The following is a 24,586-nucleotide window of genomic DNA, read 5'->3' on the forward strand; positions in this document are numbered from 1 at the left end:
TGGAAGAACCTTGGTTCCTAGCCCAGGCCCAGTGTTGGGGGCTTCTTGTCGACGCATAATGCTATCGACGGATGTTTCCCTCACAAGTCGGGGGCAATCATGAGTGGTTGGTCGGCGAAGGGTCCGGACAACACACTGATGGTCTCGTATATCAGAGCAGATATCCTGTTGAGGCAGGGGCTGTGGCCCGGGGAATGGAGACTTCACCCCGAGGTGGTGGAGCTTCTTAGGGAGAACTTCGGTCAAACTACAAGTCGACCTTTCGCATCGCTTGTACAATGCATTGCCCTTGTGGTTCTCCCTCACGCATCCAGCTCCGCTTGGACTGGATGTAATGTAATAGGTGTGGTTGCCGCTACACCTATACGCTTTTCCCGATATGTTTGCTCCTGGGAGCTCTGGAGTTGTGGATACTGTGGGCTCGGCCTCTGAGGGGGCCCATTTCTGTAATGAATGTTTCTTTGCTGGGCTATCTCTGAGGAGAGATCCTTAATTTCGTCTTCTCCGTGGTACATGAGGCTGAGGCCTGCACGTACTTGGATTTGCACCTGGTTGGTGGTAGTATTTCTTCACCCCAGATCGGGTTTTCTAGGTCCCTACTAAATGTGCGGGTCATTTGTGCTCCAGGCCTTCTGTCCTCCACCTTTAATACCCCAGATCAGGAAAATCTTAAATCTGTTATGCCCTGTCCGGGCTTTGGATGCTTAGGTCCACAGAGCTGCTCAGTGGCGTTTATCAGAACAATTATTTGTCTGCTTCGGGTAACCTAAGATAGGTTGCCCTGCATCTAAACAGATAATGAGCAAGTGGGTAGTTGAGGCTATCTCACTTGCTTATGAAGCGGCCGGACAGCGTTCACCTGTGGCTGTTCAGGCCCATTCTACAAGGAGTATGGCTGCCTCTAGGCTTTAATTTCGGGTGTTTCCCTTCAGGATATTTGTAATGCGGCAGGCTGGTCCTCACCTCATACATTTGTCCGATTTTATGACCTAGACCTCTCCACTCCCGGGGGTAGGTTGCTTGCTTCTAGTGTGCGCAAGGACTTCACACAGAACGGGCATTTGTCTTATGGCGTAGTGGGTATGGGGTTCCCACCGCGTCTCAACGCAGCTCGAGTTCCCTTGAAAGGGAACGTCTCAGGTTACGTATGTAACCCTGGTTCCCTGAGAGGGAACGAGACGCTGCGTTCTCCTGCCATACTTCCTGCATGCCCTGATCGACTTGCTTCAGGCTTTTTCAGAAGCTGTCGCGGTCTGTTCCCTTTCGAGGGAACTCTACACTGCGTCGAGAATCGACTCTTTGGGGACGCTCCCTTAGCGTGCGCCTCTGAAGTATGAATGAAACTATTCCAATCCTGATTGGTGTTGCGTCATGACATAACATGTGACGGCATAACCGGATGCATAAAAGCGACGCCGGCACACACACACACTAGCTTTTCGCTCTTCAGCAAGCGCTCTATGTTGAAAACTGTCTGTCTTATTTGGTGTTGTTTGTCACAGAAAGTTTGATTAAATGGCCAGCGAACAATTTAAAGCTTGTGTGTGCCCTCGTTTTATCACGGGTGGGGACACACATGCTTTATGTGTGAATTGTTTGGGAGCGCAGCATGCACGAGCAGCTCTCGAGGGGGCTGCTTGTGTAGACTGTGAAGCACTTCCCATTAGAGTGCTGCGCTCCCGGCTGGCGTGCTTTGATAAGAACGGTCAGGCTCGCGTTCCCCATGGTTCTGGTCCCGCGTCTGTTGAGGCGGCGCGGCGATTGAGATCGTGGGGTTCGCAGCGGGATCTTTTAGATGAAATTGAGACTGCTGAGGCACCTTCTCATTCTTCATCTGAGGATCTCGTGGCCCCTGAGAGTGGTGCAGGAGCCCGCATCGCGGCTTCTCCTGCCCATGATCAGGTCCCAATGCTTGAGCTCTCTGCTTCCGAGGAAGTGGATGTGCTCAGTATTGAAGCGGATGACCGTGATCTAGGCGCGCCAGTTCACGGCCAAGGTTATGAGGAGCTGGTAGAGGTTGTGACTCGTGCTGTGGCCAGACTCAACATTAGCTGGCCACATGATGAGCAGGGAACGCAAGTGAGAAGCAAGCTTGATGAGCGTTTCCTGCAGCACTGATCACAACCTCAGCGCCGGGGTTTGCCGTTTTTCCCCGATCTCCACAAAGAGATCTCGAGATCGTGGGATAAACCGCACTCATCCCGTGTCTCCAATCCCAGTGTGGTGGATTACAGCAATGTAGTGGGGGCACGGGATTTGGGTTATGGGAAGATGCCTAAAGTGGAGGAGGCTCTAGCGGGTTATCTTTCCCCTGAGTCTGCATCTTCCCTAAAAACCCCGGCGCTGCCTAGTAAGCCCTGCAGAGATACATCTGCATTAATAGGCAGGGCTTACATGGCGGCAGGTCGGGCTGGTTCATGTCTGCACTCTATGGCAGGCATACCAGGCCGACCTCCTGAAAGATTTAGATGAGGGGGAGGGGCCAACTCCTGAGGATACTGTGGAGTTGAGAAGAGCCACAGATCTGTCTCTCCGGGCCACAAAAGAGACGGCCCGCGTCCTTTCTGCTGGATGCGCCGCTTTCGCCTTCTGGCCTGTTCGGTGACGCCGTTACTTCGGTCGTCGACAGGTTTCAGGAGGCGAAGAAACAATCTGCGGCGTTCCAGCAGTACCTCCCCCGTAAGGCGAAGTCTAAATCTAGTAGGGTGGGGCCAAGAGATCAGCCCCAGCCAACAGCCAGCTCCTCACACCGAGCAGAGCAAAGAGAGAGCGTTTCCTCTAGAGCCCCTCCTCCTGGAGCTTGGCAACAGAGGAAACACTCTCAGAAATCGAAGTCCTCCAGCCAGAAAGGTGACCTGAGGGACGTCATTCAGGCTAGTAGGGCTTCGGGAAAGAGGTCCTAACCGAAGTGGTAGGACCTCTGAGGGCTGTCCCCTCCGCTGTAGAGCAACCGAGGTTGTTCTCGCAGCGGAGCCCTCTAGGAAACGATGTAGGTTTCCCGCCGTCAACGACGCTTCGGGCCGCATCTCTTTCCAGCGAAAATATTATAACAAAGAAAGAGCATCAATTGTGGTCACAAAAACCGTTTCGACTACACCCTGCCGGTATTCCGCTTCAGGGAGTCGAGAAAAATGCTCGAAAAACACCAGAGGCCAGTCTCGAGAGGCTGGTACCCTTAGTAGATTTTGTAGAGGCATGGTATCATCTTCCCAACATATCTGCATGGGTCCTGCATATAATAAAATCAGGGTACAGACTGCAGTTCGCGCGCTGCCCCCCCAGGTTTTCGGGGGTGGTGCAGACTACAGTGGTTCCAGAGCAGGCTCAGGTGATGGAACAAGAAGTACAGACTCTGCGGCTAAAGGAAGCCATAGAACGTCTTCATCCTTTAGACAGGGAGTCCGGGTTTTACAGCCGGTACTTTATAGTTCCAAAGAAGGATGGGGGGTTAAGGCCAATTTTAGATCTCAGGGTTTTGAACCGGTCTCTGAGGAGGTTCAGGTTCAAAATGCTAACCATTCCTGCAATCGTGAGTCAGATCAGATCCGAGGACTGGTTTGTCACGATAGATCTAAAGGACGCTTATTTTCACATCTCCATCCTTCCATGTCACAGGAGATACCTGAGGTTCGCTTTCGGGGGCGAAGCTTACCAATATCGGGTTCTTCCGTTCGGCCTAGCACTCTCTCCCCGCACATTCACCAAATGTATGGATGTAGCCCTTGCTCCACTGAGACTTCAAGGCATCCGTATATTGAATTATCTCGACGACTGGCTCATTCTGGCCCAGTCTCGGGAGGTGGCAGTTCGGCATCGAGATGTCGTCCTTGGCCACATTCAGAAAATTGGGGTTAAGACTCAATACAAAGAAGAGTGTGCTAGAACCATCCCAGTGCACGATGTTTTTGGAAGTCGTGTGGAACTCGATTACGATGCAGGCACGAATGTCTCCCTTACGTATCGAGTCGATTCTGACGATGGTATCCAGGTTAAAGCTAGGCCAGGCCATCACTGTAAAGCAATTTCAAAGAATGCTGGGCCTCATGGCAGCAGTATCCAACATCATTCCTTTGGGCCTTCTACACATGAGGCCCCTTCAGTGGTGGTTAAAAACCAAGGGGTTTTCTCCCAAGGGGAATCCATTTCGTATAATCAGAGTAACGCGCAGATGCCTTCATTCTCTACAAATATGGAAGAAACCTTGGTTCCTATCCCAAGGGCCAGTGTTGGGAGTGTCAGGTCGCCGGAAAACCGTTTCGACAGACGCCTCCCTCACTGGCTGGGGCGCGGTCATGGACGGCCGCTTTGCCAGGGGTCTGTGGCAGGACCATCATCATTCGTGGCATATAAACTGCCTAGAGATGATGGCTGTGTTCAGGGCTTTGAGGAGCTTCCTCCCAGACATCAAAGGTTGCCATGTCTTAGTACGATCAGACAATACGTCTGTGGTAGCCTATCTGAACCGACAAGGGGGACTCAGATCGCGCCCTCTGTGCAGACTGGCGCATCAGATTATTCTTTGGTCCCAGGGGAAAATACTGTCTATCAGAGCAATGTATATTCCGGGGGTTCAGAATCAGGGAGCAGACATCCTGTCGAGGCAGGGGCTGAGGCCCGGAGAATGGAGACTTCACCCAGAGGTGGTGAAGCTAATATGGGAGAGGTTTGGACCGATGGAGGTGGATCTGTTTGCGTCTCGAGAGACGTCCCACTGTCCACTTTGGTTCTCCCTCTCGCATCCAGCTCCACTGGGGTTGGATGCCATGGTACAGGCCTGGCCGAGGCTTCGCCTGTACGCATTTCCCCCGATCGCTCTGCTTCCGGCAGTCCCTGAGAGGGTCCGTCAAGAGGGCATCAGTCTACTTCTGGTTGCCCCATTGTGGCCGACCCGAGTATGGTTTTCAGACATAATATCACTCCTGATAGCTCCGCCATGGCAGATTCCCATTAGGAGGGATCTGTTGTCTCAAGCGGAGGGCACAGTCTTCCACCCTCACCCAGAGCTGTGGAAGCTGTGGGTCTGGCCTCTGAGGGGGTTCAGTACCTAGATGCTGGTCTATCAGCTGGAGTGGTTGAAATCATACTTAGCTCTAGGGCTCCGTCTACTAGGAGATTATATGGCCTCAAGTGGAATGTATTTTCCACTTGGTGTAGAGAACAGGAGTTAGATCCAGTTAACTGCCCAGTGGCTTCAGTTCTGGAGTTTCTTCAAAATCGTTTCTCTGCGGGTCTCTCCCCTTCCACACTTAAGGTGTACGTGGCTGCCATTGCGGCTTTCCATGCGCCATTGAGTGATGGGCCTCTGGGGAGGCACCAGTTGGTCATTCGTTTTCTCCGTGGTACTCGGAGGATGAGACCGGCAACCAGGTCCAGGGTTCCTGCCTGGGACCTGGCAATAGTTCTTGAAGGGTTATCCCTGGCCCCCTTCGAACCTTTGCAGTTGGCTTCGCCTAAGGACTTAACGCTAAAATTGGTATTTCTCTTGGCTATTACCTCACTTAAGAGGGTGGGAGATCTCCAAGCCCTGGCAGTGACACCAGCTTGCTTGGAGTTTGCCCCAGGCAGAGTAAAAGCTTTTTTGCACCCGAGTCCGGGCTATGTGCCTAAAGTTCCATCTAATGCGGCTCGGTCTACAGTCCTTCAGGCATTCCATCCTCCGCCTCATGTGTCGGCAGAAGAAGAGAAGCTTCATTTGCTCTGCCCCGTCAGAGCTTTGAGCATGTACCTTGAGAGGTCCTCTTCTTGGAGAAGGTCGGACCAATTATTAGTATGTTTTGGGTCACCTAAGAAGGGGCTCCCGGCATCCAAACAGACTATTAGTAATTGGATTGTTCAGGCTATTACTGAGGCTTACAAGGTGCGCGACTTGCCTTCACCTTTAGCCGTGAGGGCCCATTCAACTAGAGGCATAGCTTCCTCTAGGGCCTTTCTTTCGGAAGTACCTCTACAGGAGATCTGTGAGGCAGCCGGTTGGGCTACTCCACATACTTTTATTAGGTTCTACAGATTGTTCGATAACTAAATTAATTCCATTTAAGGTTTACTCATATAATCGATCTGTAATAAGACTATTGATATATTAATGACGAACCATAACCCATTATGGTGATCATTCATATATACAATCAATCTATTTTCAGCTTCGATAATTTAAATGTAATATGCAATATATTAATCAATCATGTTTTTTAACTTGCATAAATCTCCTGTGGCTTATACACAGGAAATTACTTTAATTAATTCTAAGGGGACCTTATTCCCAAGTCTTGGATTTAAGGAATCTGTGGTGACCAGATATGTTGGGAAATGGTGCAGCAATCTGCTGGACCTCATAATTGGTTGGAGTGCCTAAAAGAGTGCGGGCATCCTTTGAGAGATATGGATGATATTTTCTCAGGCCCATTTGCCAACAGCCCATTTGGATGGCATTGTGGTATTTGGCTGTCTATCGCCCAACCTCTGAGCTCCTCCCCAAGACACTCTGCAAACTCATCAAATTCGTCATCACTTGAGTCAGTTTCTGTCAGAGCATTTGACCAAAATCCATCAATCAGTTTATCGTCAACATTAAACTCAGTCTCTAACTCGTCTGATTCATACATGCGCGTAATTTGCACGGGGGTTACGGGGGTCATGACCCCCTCAAAAATCAGATCCAGCTAATATAACCCCCCCAATATCATCACATAATTCAGATTAAATTAAATATGAAATATTCCGAATGAATACTTTTGTTCGTTTTCTTTATTAAATTAATTTGCCACCAAGAAAGATAGTATTATATTTTAAATAATCTGTACCCCCCCGTCCACCGCACCGACTACTTGGTATTACCCAACCCGCTTTCTCTACCAAGTTTGTTCACTATTTTGCGCAGTCGCTGGGATGAATGGTTGGAGAAAGCTGACGGTGCATGCTCACGGTGATAATGAAAAGGACACCGAAAAGCTGCCAGACAACGATTTTTCATTGTTGGTCGACACCAGCCAAAAAGAGGAAAAATCCTGACCAAACGGAGGTACCCCATTGCAAAGTTAGCTGTTAAGTTCATAAGTTAGCTCAGCGTTTCTCAAAGTGTGGGGCGCGAGCGCGGCCCACTTGTGATGAATAGAGACATGACAAGTGGGGCGCGACAAACAGGTTTTGTGCCCATCTTTTTAATTCCTTTATTTATTGACCATACACTCAAAACAAAACAAAGACACATTTAAATGTAAGCTTTACTTAACCATTTCACACTTAAGTTTAAAAGTTTTTCAATGCGACCGTTATTGATCGTAGTATCACTCACTTTATGGTTCCCATGGAGACGCGTCATTATTGCTTGTCACACCGTATGGTCACACCGCAGCCACAATAGCTGAATGATGATCTGCTTTTGTTTCCTTTTTTATTCAAACTTTCACAGATTCGTTAGCTATAGTAGGATATATCTGATATTCCGATTGTCAAATATGTGCAAGTGGATGTGTTTTGTTGTTCAAACACCAACGATCGCGGTAGTTTAGCTATATGTGCAACGTATTTTAGGTATTGAAAATACCTAAAAAAAAATACGTACATTATTAGGAATTTACCACCTCCGGCTCAATTTGATATTACTATTATTATTATTTTTTGTTCTTTTTGCATGGAGTTTGCAAAGTGACAAAATGAATCAAAGCACAACTAACGTTAGTCCACACTTGTATTTTCTCAGTTTCTGAATTTGATGTTATCAGAGGCTAAATGCAAACACAATTTTTTACTAATACTAATTACTAATAATAATAATCTACTTTTGAGTCTTATTTCATGCAAAGTGATAATATAATTGCACTTTCATTTTCTCTATTTGAAAGGTTTTAATGCTGTTATTTGATGTTAAGTTTTTAAAATGTGATGTTACAAACAAAATGTCTTCAAAAGTATGTAGAAGGTGGTTACATTTATTTCCATTCCAGTAACTTCACACATTACATTTCCGTTTGCACTTGTAGGCTATGCTGCTTTAATTTCTTTGTTCCTACTATTTAGTTTATTTTCTTGAACTGCTATTTCTTATCCTGGACTGCCACCTACTGGATAGAAAAGGCAACAGCCTAGTAATTATATGAATAAAAATCTACATGTTTGAATGGCCAAAAAAAAGGATTAATCATAGGTGGTATTCCACACATTAAAATAAAGGTGCAAGCTGCACTCCAGTGTGCCACCCTGTATTGTGTAATGTATTGAGAGTTGAATTGTGCATAATACATTTGCTGCATGTAGGTGTCAATACAGTGATGCAATTGATTAATCTTTAAGTTCTTGTTTTTTTTTTCATAAGATATTGAACACAAAAAAATCAATTAAGTGGAAGCTGCCACTGCTGGCTAGTGTTTAAACACGTAATTTAACTACGGTGTCATTATGGCATAAATAGTCAAGTGAACAGCTGCATTTACGTTAAGTAGCCTAAATCAGTAAAAGTATCACAATGTATTTCTAATACAGGAACGGCAAATTAGCATGTTACCTTTTACACAAGAAAATTCTTCAATAAATTAATAAATATGCCGCGAGTTTAACCCCCCCAATGGTAGACCCAAAGTTACGCCCTTGGATTCATAGGACATGGGCCAATCAGATGCAGCATCTGACCACACATCATCAGCAGGGGCATATTTTTTTCCAGGCAAATGTTTACATCAGCTGCGTCAGATTCAACATTGAGGTAAACCTCACTAAGGATATTGTAAGCCCACCACTTTGCCTGACGTTTAAATGTTCTGTCTGAATAAATGTTGTTTGCAGACATAGTAAGTATGCTGCTGTAAGGAACTAACTGAGTAATTAAATAACGTGTCTGGATTAGACAGGTCAATTTAGCTCAAAACGAATTATGAATTAATTTATAGGGAATCACTTAAACGATTCACTTAAACGGCTCGCAAATGACTTGTCCAGCGTTCATTTGAACGGGCCGTAACGATCAGCTCTAAACGGATATAAATATCCAAACTATAGTGAAACACTACTGATTAGCAAGGTAACTTAGATCAGCAGTTTAAGACATTAAATCTGTAAGCACATAACACAAGAACAATTATCCTTAAAATACAAAGAAGACTTTATTGATTATTCTAACACATAAAACTAATATCTAACACAATCAGATGCACACACACACATTCATACGAGTTGCAGAAATAAAGAGATGAGTTTTAAGAGTGAGATGATGAAATCCCAAGTTTCTATATGCACTTATAAGACATGACCTGAACGAACCATCAATCATTAATTTAACCCTTCTATCGTTTCTTATGCGGGGTTATTAAAGGTTATATCAAAGCACCAGTTCAGTTAAGAGTCTGGAGGTAGGCTATACTTGCGTTTGTCTGTGCGTTTCTCTGGGAATAGGCCCTTTTCACATGACGTCACACAACTTCCGTTCTGACTCGAAGCAGGGTATCTCTACTTCCGGAGCATGGAGTTTACACAGTCGCTTCTACATCTTCCACAAATACGGTTTGATGATATACAAGAACTTGCAGACAAGTTTTCACTGACAACACGATAAAGGCTACAAATTCTTTATTGAACAGTACCTGTTTGATTATGGAAGTATGTGTTTTTGTCTTTTCTAGCCGTTATGAATATGCTAGGATAGCAGTAGCTAGTTAACATTACGTGACGTTTCTGTTTTGCACAGGGGTGGTAAAAGTACTCAAAAATTATACTCAAGTAAAAGTATATATATACCTAAATAAAAAATGACTCCAGTAAAAGTGGAAAGTCCTCCACTCAAACATCACTTGAGTAAAAGTACAAAAGTATCCGATTTAAAACGTACTTAAGTACCGAAAATAAAAAGTAAATATTCAAACTGTAAATATTAATAATTAAACAGATCAATTGTTTTGGGAGTGATATGCAATGTTTTAATTGAAAAAATTATTAGATACTGCAATTAAGAATTTGTTAGATTTGCAATCAGTCAAGAGACAATGAAGCACCTTGCATCAATTCTAAACAATTTCATTAAGTTTAGTGACAGCATATTATGGTGCAATGACTGGTAGGCCATTCTTTGATACAAATTTTACAATTTCAATTCAATTATTGTGGTTTGATTCCGATCTTGATTCAATATAGATTAATTTTGATAAATATTTGGTACAGTAGATACAGGTTAATTTTTAAATTAAGAAAATCTCACCTAATTCTGTAAACATAGGCTACAGAGAGCCCTGTCAGCGGGTATTTTTTAAATGTTAAAAATACATGTGATTTTTATTATAATAACAACTTTATAATATTTTAATGATATAAGTAAAAATATAATAAATATATGGTGCACAAATTTAGCAAAATACTAATTTATACTAATATTAAATATATTATAAAATACTAATTTTTCTAGCAAACTAACGTGCTATGGTCATTAAATGTTTTTTTTTTTTCTGAGGTAGCCTAAATGTAATGTTATGTGACATATTGTTCTCGAGCTGTTTTATTGACCTCTTTCTGCTGTTGAAAAACACTGATTTATTGATATTATGTATAAGGTATATACATTTCGGTAAGTTGTACCGTATCTTTCAACATAGGCTACCTATTATTGTTCATTTGTGTTTATTTACAATTAACTAGTAGTAAAGAGATTAACGGCACCCCATAGTAGGCGCTAGCTATCGGTCACGTCACATTTAAAAGCTCCAAAACTGTATTTATTGTTTGAATTTCGTAATAAAATTGACAGAATCTGAGAGCTGAGAATTTATTTCATATCAAAAGTAACCCACTCTGTCCTGTCTGTCGGTGTCAATGTCCTCTTTGCTTCGCGATTTTTCTCTGCGTGAGAAAATGGCGTGTCGTGAGAGCGTGTGGAAAGTGTCGATTGCGTGAGTCTGAATGAGTGAGAGTTGGCAGCTCTGCAATAGACATGTTCCATAACATTAGATGCATCAAACAGAAGATGTGCAAGATACAGTGTAAGCGGCAATCTCTGGGTCATTGCTGGCCAGAGCTGCACCTTCACCTGTTTCTGCGGTCATCTTCCACAATGGCGAACTGACTGCTATGTGAGCGTATGCTGGCAAAGAGCTTGTGCGTTCTTTTTTTCTAAATAAAACCAAGTTTTTCATTGGTTTGGAAAGCCAGTGTATTAAATATTTGGAGCGGGCATGGGGAAATGTAACGGAGTAAAAAGTAAACTTTGTATTTAATATTGTAGTGGAGTAAGAGTAAAAGTAGATGCAAATAAAACATACTCAAGTAAAGTACAGATCACCGAAAAAAATACACAAGTAAAGTAACGTCTCGGTTACATATGGTAACCCTCGTTCCCTGAGGGAGGGAACGGAGACTTAGGTCATGACTGACCAATAGGAATCTCGCTAGAGAGGCCAATCTACTTAGAGTGAAACTAAAACAAGCCAATACACATTGGCGTGCAATCATTTGCAACAGCTGTGCAGCCTCGCAGCGCGGGTATTTAACAAGCAGCTGGTGCGATTGCACACTAGTTTTTTGCTGAGGAGCCAAGCCTGAAAATGCTGGCCGTCCCGGCGGGCGGCAGCAGATGTGGCGACGGGACCTACATCTCCGTTCCCTCCCTCAGGGAACGAGGGTTACCATATGTAACCGAGACGTTCCCTATCGGTCAGTCACTACAACGTAGGTCATGACTGACCAATAGGAATCCCTACCAAAGCGTCACAGCCGCTGCACCCCATCCAGCGCCCCGTGCAAGCCTCTACACCTTCTTGCCTGGAAGGACGATAGGAGGAGGCTTACACAGAGTGAATCTGACACTGTTGTTCCGTGGTAACCCATACAGTGAGATATTGGATAACACTGGGAAAGTGTGCCCTTTCTGTTTAGGAAGGAACGCTGCAGAAGCCACTTCTTCAAAGAGTTATGTGGAAATACATATGGACTAGCCCGAAGGCTGTACTGCATATGAAATAATGGGTGACTTAGCCCAAGGGAAAGACACGGGCTTCCGATAGGAGCAGCCGTGGAGAATATACACATTTGGGATCCCCGTAGGGTCACACATATGGAACCCAGCCCAGATCCGGTTCTCAAGGATTCAGCGGATAAGGGCATGGAGCCGGACGCTCCGCCAAGTCCGGGCCGAGGGGTTTGGAGGACTCGACAGGTTTTACTCTGGAGCAATAAGGGTGCACAGTAGGGTGCAGCAAGCCGACAGAGCCAGACCTCTCAGTGGTTCTACCCGTCTAGGGCGAAAACACGGGAGGAGACCGGCTCTACACGTAGGCTATAGTATCTAGCGAACATGTTAGGTGTCGCCCAGCCCGCAGCTCTACAGATATCTGTTAGCGAGGAGCCACGTGCCAGCGCCCAGGAGGATGCAACGCCTCTCGTGGAGTGTGCATCCAACCTGAGCGGGCATGGCACGCCTTGTGCTTGGTAAGCCAAGGCGATGGCATCCACTATCCAGCGGGCCATCCTCTGCTTGGAGACAGCCTTTCCCTTCTGCTGTCCTCCGTAACAGACAAAGAGCTGGTCTGAGATCCTGACGCTTTGAGTTCTGTCCACGTACATACGCAGAGCGCGAACGGGACAGAGCAAAGCCAGGGCTGGGTCTGCCTCCTCCAAAGGCAGCGCTTGCAGGTTCACTACCTGGACTTTGAAGGGAGTGGTAGGAACCTTGGGCACATAGCCAGGCCGGGGTCTTAGTACCACATGGCTGTCACCCGGCCCGAACTCTAGGCATGATTCGTCGACCGAAAATGCGTGCAGGTCTCCTACCCTCTTGACAGAGGCCAGTGCAACCAGCAGCAAAGTCTTCATGGAAAGAAGCTTTAAGTCTACTGACTGCAGAGGCTCAAAGGGAACATCCTGAAGTGCTCGAAGCACCAGGGAAAGATCCCAAGAGGGTATGGAGGGGGGTCAAGGAGGATTTAATCGTCTCGCCCCCCTAAGAAACCTGACGACCAGGTCGTGCTTTCCAACTGTTATGCCATCTATGTGGTCGTGGTAAGCTGAAATAGCGACAGCATGTACTTTGAGGGTGGAGGGAGACAGTCTACGCTCCAACCCCTGCTGCAAGAAGGAAAGCACAGACCCTATCGAACATCTTCGGGGGTCTTCTCGGCGAGGAGAACACCACTCGACGAACAGGTTCCACTTCGGGGCGTAAGCACGTCTCGTGGACGGTGCCCGTGCTGAAGTGATGGTGTTAAGTACCTCTGGGGGTAAGTCACCTATAACCTCCGCGTCCCGTCCAGGGACCAGACATGGAGTTTCCAGAGGTCTGGGCGCGGGTGCCATAGGGTGCCCCGTCTCTGAGTCAGAAGATCCTTCCTCAGAGGAATGGGCCAGGGAGGGACTGTCACGAGGAGCATGAGTTCTGGGAACCAAGTCCGGGTGGGCCAATAGGGAGCCACCAGAAGGACCTGCTCCTCGTCCTCCCTGACTTTGCACAGTGTCTGCGCAAGTAGGCTCACTGGGGGAAACACATATTTGTGAAGGCCCCGGGGCCAGCTGAGTGCCAGTGCGTCCATGCCGAGTGTTCCCTCGGTCAGGGAGTAAAACAGCTGGCAGTGGGAGGTCTCTGAGGAGGCAAACAGGTCTACCTGAGCCTCCCCGAACTCTCTCCAGATCAGCTTAACCGCCTGGGGGTGGAGTCGCCATTCTCCCGGAAGCACAGCTCGTGATAGCTCGTTGGCCACACGGTTGAGCACGCCGGGGAAATACATGGCTCGAAGCGACCTCAGATGCTTCTGACTCCAGAGGAGGAGATGGCGGGCGAGTTTCGACATGCAACGGGAGCGTAGATCACCTTGTCGGTTAATGTACGCGACGGCCGCCGTGTTGTCCGTACGGACCAGCACGTCCCTGCCCTGTAGTGGCCTTTTCAAGCGGCTCAGAGCGAGATGTACTGCTAGCAACTCGAGGCAATTGATGTGCCAATGCAGTTGGGGGTCCGTCCACACCCCTGACACTGCATGCCTGTTGTACGTGGCACCCCAGCCGGTGGTAGAGGCATCTGTGAATACCACAGCATACCTGGACACCTGTTCCAAGGGGACTCCTGCCCGCAGGAACAAGAGGTCTGACCACGGGCTGAAGGTCTGGCGGCACGCCGGTGTGATTGCCACCCGGTGAGTGCCGTGATGCCACGCCAATCTCGGGACTCGGCCGTGAAGCCAGTGCTGAAGCGGGCTCATATGAAGCAGGCCGAGTGGGGTTACCGCTGCTGCTGCTGCCATATGCCCCAGGAGCCTCTGAAAGAATTTCAGTGGGACCGCCGTCCTGCCATTGAACGTGTTCAAGCAGTTCAGCATCGACTGAGCACGCTGCTCTGTGAGGCGTGCTGTCTGAGCGACCGAATCCAACTCCATACCGAGATAAGAGATCCTCTGCACAGGGGAGAGTTTGCTCTTTTCCCAGTTGACCTGAAGACCCAACTGGCTGAGGTGCCTGAGCACTAGGTCCCTGTGTTCGCATAGCTGATCTCGAGAGTGTGCTAGTATGAGCCAGTCGTCGAGATAGTTGAGGATGCGAACGCCCTGTTCTCTCATGGGAACAAGGGCCCCCTCCGTGACTTTCGTGAAGACACGGGGGGACAGGGACAGCCCGAAGGGTAGGACCTTGTACTGATATGCTCGACCCTCGAACGCAAAGCGCAGGAATGGCCTGTGTCGAGGAAGAATCGAGACATGAAAGTACGCTGCAAACCAATCTAGGGGACGGATGCATTCGAAAATGCATCTCTGCGTGAGCATTTTGAACGGTAAGTTGTGGAGGCTCCGATTCAAAACTCGCAGATCCAAGATCGGTCGTAACCCACCACCTTTCTTGGGTACAATGAAGTAGGGACTGTAGTGCCCTGACCTCATATCGGCTGGAGGGACCGGCTCTATCTCATCCTTCGCAGTAGGACTGAGAAGAAAGAAGAGGCGGATGAGAGTGGTGAGGATTCCAACCCCCCACTGCTCTCCGGGTCTTCTTCGGACCCAGAGATGATAGAAACTGCTCTTTTATTGAGAATTTGGGTACCGCTGGTTTTAAGGCCAGCGGCGGAACACAAACAAAATGAAACAAAGGATTTACCACCCGGCCCTCTTCCGGGGGAGGGAGCGATGCAGTCATCGTCTCCTGGAGAGCAGTCCCTTCCATCTCTGGGTCGCCCGTCCTAGGGCCGCTTACCCTTGGCTTTGGCGCCCCTCTTGGCGGGGGCCTGGACGGGCGGGGTGCCCTGCCTGCGACTGGCTCCACGGCGGCGTTTAGATGGAGGCTGCTGCTGCGGCGCGTGAGCAGGGGCAGACGCAGTAGGATGCCCACGGCGACGAGCAGACCGAGGAGCCGCGGCCGGTGTGGTGGAGGCAGCAGCTGACCGCCGCGGCAGGATGTGACTGATGGCCTCAGTCTGCTTCTGTACAGCCGAGAACAGCTGGGCAAAGTTCTCGACCGCGTCGCCGAAGAGGCCGGTCTGGGACACGGGGGAGTTAAGGAACCTGATCTTGTCGGTCTCCAGCATGTCAGCCAGACACAGCCAGAGATAGCGTTCCTGGACCACCAATGTGGACATCGCACGACCCACTGACCGCGCAGTGACCTTCGTCGCACGAAGCGCGAGGTCAGTTGCGGCACGAAGTTCTTGGAGAAGTTGTGGATCATAACCACCCACGTGCAGTTCCTTCAGTGCCTTGGCCTGATGAACCTGCAACAACGCCATAGCGTGCATGGCAGAGGCAGCTTCCCGACAGGCCTTGTAAGTTTTGCTGGTCAGGTCCAACGAGTACTTACAGGCCCGGGAAGGAAGACACGGTTCTCCACGCCAAGTGGAGTTAGGGCAAAGTTGCATAGCAACGGCCCGTTCCACTGGCGGGATACGCGTGTATCCCTTAGCTGCCCCGCCATCAAGGGTGGTGAGGGAGGAGGAGCCACCGAGACGGTTTCTGGCAGTAAAAGGTGCCGTCCACGCCCCTGTGAGCTCCTCATGCACCTCCGGGAAGAAAGGCACTGGGGTGGGTTGCTGAGAACCAGCGCGCGCCACCCCAAGATACCAATCGTCCAACCTCGAGGGCTCGGGACACGGTGGAGGGTCCCACACGAGTCCGATCCTGTTGGCGGCCCGGGAAAGCATGGCCATCATCTCCGGGTCCGACTCGGGCACTGCTGGCACACCCGAAGGAGGCAGCGGCTCTGAGCCGTCGTCCGCGGAGAGGTCTTACCCACCCTCCGATGCAGCGATCGACATCTGGTCGTCACAGGGAGAGCCGAACGAAACAACTGGTACACATCTCGAGGATGGTCCAGAACGTTCCGTTGGCAGCTCAACTGGTTGCGGAGCATGAGAGGAGTGAGGGTTCCTAGGGGGTTGGTTCCCCGTAGGAAGCGCGCTCACTGTAATCCTCAGGTCACCCGTGTCACTGCCCGTAGCAACCCGCGAAGGGGGGTTGGAACGAGGTGCAGGCACGGGGACTCCGCCCCTTTGCAGGAACGAGAGTCTCGACCTCAGCTCCGAGATGGTCATCTTCCCACAATGGGTACATGACTCATCCACGAACGCTGCCTGTGCGTGTTCGAGGCCCAGACACACAAGGCAGCGATCGTGACCATCCCGTGACCCCAGGTAACGACCGCATCCAGAAACACACAGATAGAATGTCATCTTGAAAAAGACGCAAACAATCTGTGTAAGCTCTTTTAGAGACTGCTCTCCTTGGTGCTGAAGCACGCAGGGGAACGGTCACGGCGAACACAGACAGGAATGTGCACCTGTCTGTGCGCGATTCTCTCTCGCTGGTCTTACCAGCCGTGAAAACGGCCGTTGAACTCTTTAATCGCGCACCTTACCAGCCGTGAAAACGGCCGTTGAGCGCTTTAACCACGCACCTTACCAGCCGTGAAAACAGCTTTTTTGTTTGCTCAGTTTTAAAACAACAAATAAAGAAGAGAGAGAGAGAGGAGAAAAAGACCGCTCGCGCTGCTGTGCCGTCAACCCCGCACCAAAGTGGAGAGATCCAGAAGAGGCTTGCTTTCAAATTCACTCTGTTCAGCATACAAAGTGCTTGGCTCCGAAGCAAAAAGCTAGTGTGCAATCGCACCAGCTGCTTGTTAAATACCCGCGCTGCGAGGCTGCACAGCTGTTGCAAATGATTGCACGCCAATGTGTATTGGCTTGTTTTATTTTCACTCGAAGCAGATTGGCCTCTCTAGCGAGATTCCTATTGGTCAGTCATGACCTACGTTGTAGTGACTGACCGATAGGGAACGAAGTATTTTTACTTCGTTACTTACCACCACTGGTTTTGCAAATATAACGTCTTTAGTCTCTAATCTTGATTAGGTTAATATAGTGCAGACTGTAAATTATTTTTGCAACCACTTTTCTATATTACTGCTTTTAGCTATTGAGTCTGGTTTGTAAGATAAAAGTCAGTAACGTTAATGAAATGTTCAGCCAAATACTGTACTGGAACAGTCTCGATTGCAGTTGAGGGTGAGGTGTCAGTGAGAGGACGATGTCACAGGTCAATGAAGAAAAACGAGGAGGCTCATTACCTTCAGGTTTCTCAGAAGAATAGTTATCTAACGTTATGATTAGGGGGTTAAGTTTTCTTTTTGTTAGTTTTGCTGCGGTTGCAGACTTGGTAATATCCCACTGTAGTTACATGCGTTTCTCAGTCTGATGTAAATTACTTTGTGTAGCTAGCTAAAGTCTTTGTAAATATTTTTAAAACAGTATTTGGTTGTTTGAGGACAAATGACTGACAAATTATGTGTGATAAAATAAAAATAAATAATATAATGTTCAGCAATAATACTTATGTCCCTGTTAACAGGTTACACTTGATTCTGCAAAGGTTCCTGTGGACCTGAAGCGCATGTCATGTTCTTGCTCAGCTGGGAAAGCCCTGTGCAATCACATGGTGGCACTTCTGTTTCAAACTGCTCACTACAGTACTATGGGCTTCAAGACAGTGCCATTGCCTCTGTCGTGCACCAGCTTCTGCAGACCTGGCACCGGCCAAGGACACAGGTCAGATATTAATATTAGTTATACTTAGTGATGTTGGACTAACAGTTTGTATCGACTTGTTTGTAAATTAATCGTTTATGATTCATTACAGGGAATTGCACCAGAGGCTACAAATGATATGGCGGTGTGTAAACCAGTGGCAAGGACAAAAAATAGGGTCAGGACTGGTGTGAAATGCACACTGTACAGAGCATATGCTGGTGAGTGAATAAGCCCCCAGCTATTCAAACATTGTAATGCATTTCTAACATATACAGGCCTTCTGTGAAATTATGTTTGACAATTTATGATACAATTTTAGTATTAAAGTTTGGGGCAGCTTAACATAACACTATTAAAGGAGTTATTAAAGGAGTTATTTTGGACATTTTGCATTACAAACATGTACAGGGAGGTGATTCGTATGACTGTGTTATAGTTTGAAAGGCCATGTGACAGAATTAAATCTAAATTAAACTTGACATATCTCACTTTGTCTGGTCCTCTTCCAGATCGTCACGTCATGGCCAGCGGGGAGAAACTAAAAGACATACGTCCACAACCGGGGATATGCAAATTGCTGCATGGGCTTGAGAACCTTACTTTGGTGGACTCTAAATTTGGCCCTGTGCCATTTGGATCTGTGCTTTCTTATCAGTGCCCTCCTGAAATAAGCAGAGACATTATTAAGCATCCAGGTGCCCCGGAATTTCCTCTGTTGCCTGTTGACGGTTACAACTTTAAGTTTCCACTAGATTTTGAGCCCAACTACAAGCAACATTGCCACTTGGAGAGCATTAAGGTATCACACAAGATTTGTGCTGCTATTGAAGCAGAAACCCGACAGCAATCAGAATGCCAGCTGTTGACCCAGGTATCCAAACCCCGACTTACAGCCAGCAGATTTCGTGAAATATGCCATGTTCGCGGGGAGTCTTCCGCCAAAGCCTTGGCAGCCCGGATTCTGAGAGGAACTCCCCAGACAAGCGCTATGAAAAGAGGGTTGGATCTGGAACCTGAAATACTGAGGCAATATTCAGATTTGTGTGATGTCTCTGTGATACAGTGTGGGATCATCATCCACCCCGATGCACCTCACCTTGGAGCCAGCCCTGATGCTAAATTCTTCAACCCGAAGGAAACAAAGCCATTTGGGTTAGCTGAGGTGAAGAGTTGTGATGTTGAAAATGTTGCACAAGTTAAACACCAGATCACACTTAAAGGCCAGACCTGCCTTAAGAAGAGCCGCAAGTACTATTATCAGGTTCAAGGCCAACTGACTGTAAGCGGACTTCAGTGGTGTGATTTTATTACTGATACCCGGACTGACTTCACAGTTGAGAGAATCTTTAGGGATGAGGAGATTATCCACTCAATGAGACAGAAGCTTGATCATTTCTATCATAACATCTACATTGATGTCTTCTTGAGTTAGGTTAATGCGGAAGATGAAATATATTTTTGTAAATACTTTTGTAAATATATTTTTATCTTTCAATGCAAAATGGACCAAATTTGTAAACTGATGAGAATTGAATTAAGATGTGTGTGTATATATACAGTATATACACACAGTATGCTTTTTATATCTGTATGTACAGCTTTTTTGCTCATTGTTTCTTATGCTCCATGTACAATGCTTAACTGAATTATTAAATGTATGTTTGCAAGAAATTGCTACAAACCTTGTTTCTGCTTTGTTCCACAATGGAAGCTTTAATTTGTATATTTCCTTAAATATATTCATTGCCAAATGTGTAAATACAAAAAAATGCAAGTTAAATGTAAATGATGTACAAATGCATTCTACTAAGGACAAACTATTTACAAAAGTTTTTACAGAATGCGAAACCTTTAACCCAGTCATTACAGAGGAATCTAGACGGCACTGTTCCTTGTTTAATCCGGATTCTTCCACTGGCTGACGTACTTAGATTCTCTGGGGCAAAGTGCTGACTACACACATGGGTACTCCCACGAAGGATTTTGAAACTCGGCCCCTCATCTCTCCTGATCGCTCTCACCCAACGGGCACGTATTTCTGCATCCACAGGAAAATCGTGGAAACTCAAATACGGACTTTTCTGTTTGTTATTGGAACAACAAGGAACACTGCAATAACATCGTCTTGATGACTGTGCCATGCTTGTTGGGTGGGCTGCTGCTACGAAAGATGGACACAAGAAGAAAGTAAAGAGCGAAATGATGAATCACATCAGCAAATGGAAATGGTTTGGCATTTAGCTTTTATCTAAAAAGCTATTATAAACAACAGTGGAAGATGTCAGTGATTATACATTTACTGTAATTCCTCAAATAAAAGCCGGGGCCTTTATTTACCTAAACTGCAGAAGGTAACAGGCTTTTATTTGAAGCAGGCTTTTATTAGAGGCAGGCCTTTATTTAAAAAAAATCAAAATCAAATTTCCGTCAGGGTTCCATGCTCCTCAAGACAATTTCGTTTTCAATAAAGAAAAGACCGTTACACTATAGCAGCACTAAATTATATCTGTGTTACATCTATTGTCTACTACCATCTATTGGCTGTACGTTACGATGAACTTGAATGCATATTAGGGGATGTTTACACCTGGCCACTTCATGTGTTTTCTCAGATCGGAAAGCTATCTGATTTATCAAAACAATTGTACTTAAATCTGCTCACAAATGCGTTTTCGCAAAAACGGATATAAATCTTCAATTACCACGCTATATGCAGATTTAATGGAGTTCACGTCACCGAAAGCAACAGATATGTGCTGTATTTGCCACTATCAGAGGCCCGGGGTTTATTTGAATATATTATTCTTAACCTTTCGCAATTTCGTAAAGTTGATGAGCATCAGTGCATTTTCCGGAGAAGTCTCCGAGTCAAAAGCACACCGGAAGTAAATATACCCTGCTTCGAGTCAGACCGGAAGTTGTGTGACGTAATTGTGAAAAGGGCCTATTCTTTTGTCGGCGTAAAAGGGTGTTTCCTGGGTTCGTTGACTGGCGGGTCCTCGTGCCTGAATAGATGTCTCTGGGCAGCCAATCAAGTGGTGTGTTGATGATGGATGAAAAGTCTTTGAAGCTGAAAGCGGGCTTTGCAGTCGAATCGTTTAAACAAAACTTTGCAGCAAAACTTAGAATCGAGACTCAACGGAAAAGGAAAATAAAGCTAAGAACAGAAAGAAAAATGAGAGTAGTTATTGCTTGAATGAAGCTGGTTAACCCATGCATGTTCTTCTGAACTTGTTTGGGTTCCTTTGTCTGCTGGTCTACATGGTTACTCGTCTGTCCGGTTCGTCATGGCTTCTCCATGACTTCTGTAAATTTGCTCTAGAGTACAAATTCACAAACCAAACCTCAAAACAACATAACGAAAATTCGACTAAAACTCCCCCAGTGGCTTTTTCGGGTCCTAAGATTTTAAACTCAATGGTTTGTCCAACCTCTTGGATGATTCTGACCAATAAGACACTGTGTTATTTGAGAGGCGGTATTTTCATCGCCTCTCATCGTAAATCATGTGTTATCTGTGATCCCTTTACTTCTCCAGCTCTAGCAGAGAGTAAAAATGGTACAATTTAGACATGATTCCTATTATAAGAACACAACATATTTTACACAGATTTCACTCAAGCCATCTTCTGAATTAAGAACATATGATCGTACTGATAGGAAACAAGACACACTTTCATTCAAACATCTAATAGTTATAACAATTACATGACTTGTATGTGATCTAAGCATAATAGACGCATACAGAGGTGGTAGATACAATATAGGATTATGTAGTTGAACAATGTTTGATTAGAAGTCCGTCAATAATTGTTTTGGGATGATTTTATGTATTTTTATATGTAAAATCTCAGTCTCTGTGGTTTTAAGAGATTTCCACCCTGGGGTCGTTCAGGGGTCCTTAAGAAGGAGGAGGTCTGTTTTAAATCATTTGTCATGGGTTCAAACAACCTCTGCCGTTATCTTGGTGGGTTCTGACCCGTGCCATCTCTGAACCAGTCAGCCTTTTCCAAACTATCTATCTTTGACCAGTTCTTCCTCTATTTAGGCTCGTCTCTTTGAAGCTTGCAGGGCCATAAAGTCATTTTGTAGACTAGCTGGAGCCGGGATCTTTACGGTTCTGGAATGTTGAGTTTTGTGTGGCACTCTGTTTCAGAATCAGAATCAGAATTTGAATGAATCACACGGAGGATTCATTTGTGTTTGGTTCGACCTCAATTCCTACACTGCCAAACAAATAACTAACGCTAATTACAGTTACTACAGCTGATTTCGATTCTGTTTAATCTAGACTACGAAAGCTACAATGCTAGCTAACGTTAACTGTTAGAAGCTAGCAGGCTAACGGTAGATGCCAGCTGTCGTTACATTGAATGTAAATTATGCTGGCTAAATTATAAGGCTACATTTACATCAGATTGCTAACGTGAAGCCATATAACAATGCCTTACTAGATAACAGATTGATTACATATTAAAACAATTTATTGAATCGAGCAGATTACCTTGGACTGGCTGGGCTAACGTTAACCGCAAAGTGAAGTCTAGAAAAAAAGCTAACGGTTAGAAGATAACGGAAGATAACGCTATACAATTCTATATCATGCACTCACTGTTCTCTTGGAAGAATGAGCTCGCGGCATGGGCTGCGCCAGAGAATTTTGAATTTTTATTATGCACGAGGGAGAGAGAGCAAGACAGCGCTAGTATTGTTTGAAGACGTGAGAGTGCGCGCGTGGCCGGGACACTTTCTCTGCTCGTTATGGGCCCTGTCAAGCGTTCAACATCAATTATATATATAATTTTGCCTACAGTATATAGTGTAGCAATTGTACATGGTGTAGCAAATAATGGTCTTGGGATGTTTTTCATGGTTTGGGCTAGGCCCAGTATTATAGTGGTGTGTGGAGAAGTGGCTATAATCTAACAAGTAACCCTCTAACTCTGGAGCAACAAAGTTACAGCACCTTATATAAATCTAGTTCCTGACATGACAAAAGTGAATAACAGGTCATTCTGTCCTTGAGCAAGGAAGTTAACTCTAAAATCCACCAGGTGTACTCATTATGGCAGCACCATGCACCTTCAAGGGGTCTGATCAAATACAGATGGCATTTCTCATCCCTTATGTTACATTAAATGGAATTTGTAAAACAACCGGCAGCTGGATTGAATAATAATGATGTCTGAAAAGACTGTACTTACATTAGATGGTTTACTTTGTTTCAAAGTAGTCAATCCATAACCTGAACTAAAATCTTTAGGGACACGTTTAAAAAACAAACGTAAGATATTCTAACATGACTAAAAGCCATTAAAATGACAATAATCCAATAGTAACCACATTATTCAAAATCAACATGTTAGGTGACCAGGCACATATTTTATTTATTTGCCTTAACTAGTTCTCAAAATTAAAATGAAAAAAATATAACTTAGGAATACCATTTATTATTATAGTATGAGTGTTAAAAACACCCCTTCAAGTTATCATATTCAACACCAAACATGTTGTTTAAATCCTTTCTTGCAGTCTTTTCAGCTCAGAAGAGTATCTATACAGTTTTACAAACATAATAGGCTAAAGTATGTACTAAAGTCCAGGTACTGTAAACCAGGGGCCTCATTTATAAAACTTTGCGTAGGTTTTGCGTCAGAAGTGGCGTACGGATGAAACATAGGACGTGCGTACGCACAGAAATATTCGGATTTATAAATCCGTGCGCACGCACATCCTACGCATTTTTTCCTTAATAAATCCCAATCAATTCTAAATGTAGCGCAGCTTTTGCGGCTTCATGTCACGCCCATAGTTGCCCATAAATAGTCCGTGAAACGCCCACAAGTTAATATTCATAGATTGTGAAATTATGGCAAACATAGAGAGGAAATCAAAAAAACGTAACTTCACTCAATGTGAAGTAGAAGTTATCGTTGGCGAGGTGGAAAAGAGGAGAAAAATGTTGTTTGGAGGGCACAGTGTGGGCATTACTAATGCCTAAAAGGCACTTGAGTGGCAAAAGGTTGCAGACGCTGTAAATGCTGTAGCCTCACAACCTCGGACTGTGGCCGAAATAAAAAAGAAATGGTCAGACATCAAAGTCGAGGCAAAAAAGCGTCTAGCGCTCCATCGCTAGAGTGTGTCTGCCACGGGTGGGGGAAAGGGGACACCGGAGCTGACCCCTCTTGATGAGAGACTGTCGGCAATTATTGGGGAATCCCTATTAAGTGGAGTGGTGACTGAGGCGGAGGGGGACACTGACGCGCCAGATGCACCGGATGACACAGGTAAGTGAAATAAGTCAAATGAATGCAGTCAAGTCACATGTATGTAGGCTACACGATTACAATTTATTCATATAGAACAATCTTTATTTCAGTCGCTGTGTGTTCTAGCTGGGCCAGTGCCAGTGGTTCAGAGGCTGCAGCTGAGCAGCCGTCTGTGCCCAGCGTCTCCACGGCACGCGGCTCTCAACCCTCCAGCAGCGGGCGTGTCCTCACCGATGCAGTCCTTGAAATGCAGAGGGAAGTCATGAACTCAGTCAGAGAGGTGGCAAAGGAGTTGGGTGAAATCAAGACTGTCCTAACTGAAATAAACAGCACAATGAGGGAATTCTTG

General features: G+C 46.0%; 1 protein-coding gene across 1 annotated transcript in view; it reads left to right on the forward strand.

The window, feature by feature from the left end:
- The window catches only part of LOC143731948 (uncharacterized), a 64,924-nt gene extending 44,467 nt beyond the window's left edge, over window positions 1–20,457 (forward strand). The window contains exons 2-4 of the mRNA XM_077222563.1: window positions 17,790–17,986; window positions 18,078–18,186; window positions 18,478–20,457. Of these exons, the coding sequence (XP_077078678.1) occupies window positions 17,837–17,986; window positions 18,078–18,186; window positions 18,478–19,400 (1,182 nt within the window). The 5' untranslated portion in view covers window positions 17,790–17,836 and the 3' untranslated portion in view covers window positions 19,401–20,457. The remainder of the gene's footprint in view (window positions 1–17,789; window positions 17,987–18,077; window positions 18,187–18,477) is intronic.
- Window positions 20,458–24,586: the final 4,129 nt, after the last annotated feature.

Source organism: Siphateles boraxobius, unplaced genomic scaffold (assembly GCF_051911475.1).
Source record: "Siphateles boraxobius isolate OS27281-9 unplaced genomic scaffold, OSU_SipBor_1 89, whole genome shotgun sequence".
Taxonomy (NCBI): domain Eukaryota; kingdom Metazoa; phylum Chordata; class Actinopteri; order Cypriniformes; family Leuciscidae; genus Siphateles; species Siphateles boraxobius.